General features: G+C 42.1%; 1 protein-coding gene across 1 annotated transcript; it reads right to left on the bottom strand.

The window, feature by feature from the left end:
* Positions 1-52: 52 nt before the first annotated feature.
* Positions 53-1,135, bottom strand: LOC107736207 (60S ribosomal protein L12-like; the record flags this gene model as incomplete). Its single annotated transcript, XM_016547682.1, has 3 exons — positions 53-183; positions 869-950; positions 1,037-1,135. Coding segments are annotated over 3 exons (297 nt in total), but the record flags the coding sequence as incomplete, so codon positions are not given.
* Positions 1,136-1,298: the final 163 nt, after the last annotated feature.

Here is a 1,298-nt window from a genome sequence, read left to right as displayed (position 1 = left end):
CTGGACAGTACACAGTCCCTTTTACAGACTAGCACAGTGGCGTGAAGCTGCTCGATAAATATTGCTCTCAGATACATAAATTCTTAAAATACATACCACTAAGTTCCCTGGCAATAGATCGTGGCCTCATGACACGGGCAACGTTGATGATCTCATCGAAAGAAACGCTTCCAGAGTGCTTAACTACAAAAGAAAACGCAAACATGATACAAACATCAGGCACAAATAGAATGCGAACAACAAACTAATACCATGTACATTACCTTTCAGAAGTTTGGGGTCAGTGAGACTTGTAAACGTTTTAAGCACAAGTCTCTCATGCTAAAAACTTGTAACAAATTTTGAAAAACTTGAACGCATCCTGGCTGAATTCATTTGTACTGAAACACCAAGGAGCTTATGTTTTGATCAAATAATTTAGCAGTTATTTGCATATATTTGTCTCTTCGCGTAAGGCATGTCCATTTTTTGTTGTTAATGGTGTGCTATTTGGTTTCAAAACTACTGTAAAATTATAAGTCGTTTTTACGCACACTTATGAATTTAATGCATCCAGGCTGAATTAAAAGTTCATGCTTACAGACCACAAACTTCTGAATGGCAGTGTGCATCATCCAACACTCTGGCCAACAAGAACTGCAATAGAACTTGTTCCAGACCTTTCGGCACAGAGTCACCCATTAAATTGGGCAGCCCTGTTTCCTAGAGCTGGGTCACTATTAGCCTTCCTTTGGCAGTACAAAGTCACTTTTACAGACAAGCACAGTGGCGGGAGGCTTACAGTCAATAACCACAAAAGGCCAGAACCCACAAAGTCATGATTCCTCCAACACGGTGTATTATTGAGGTGGGGTAAAAAGCTACTTACTGTTCTTGACCTTCTTTCGGTCACGGGGAGGTTCCTTCAGCGCCTTGATGATGAGGGCTGAGGCTGATGGCACCACCTCAATCTAAAGCAACAACAAAACCTTTAAGCATCTAAAGGCTAGATGACCGCAAGAGCCAATGTAGAGACTGAAACACTTCAAGGGCTTACCGCTGCTTGCCTGTTCTGAATGGTCAGTTTCACAGTGATTCGCAGGCCCTTCCAGTCACCGGTGGCCTTTGCAATGTCATCACCCACCTTTTTAGGGGACTAAGAAAAAGAATAGAGAACGAAAGATGAGCATACAGCATGGAAGAGTGTCAGTGTGCTGCGACACAATTGGTGTGGGTCACTATAAGCCTCCACTGGATTGTTCAAAGTCTATTTATGATAGAGAATAGACCAATTATGGGTTTGTAAACATTCAGGATGC

The sequence above is a fragment of the Sinocyclocheilus rhinocerous genome, unplaced genomic scaffold (genome assembly GCF_001515625.1).
Source record: "Sinocyclocheilus rhinocerous isolate Xijiao unplaced genomic scaffold, SAMN03320098_v1.1 C36561545, whole genome shotgun sequence".
NCBI lineage: Eukaryota > Metazoa > Chordata > Actinopteri > Cypriniformes > Cyprinidae > Sinocyclocheilus > Sinocyclocheilus rhinocerous.
Note: the sequence above shows the minus strand (reverse complement) of the source record. Positions and strands in the feature narration are given on the sequence as shown.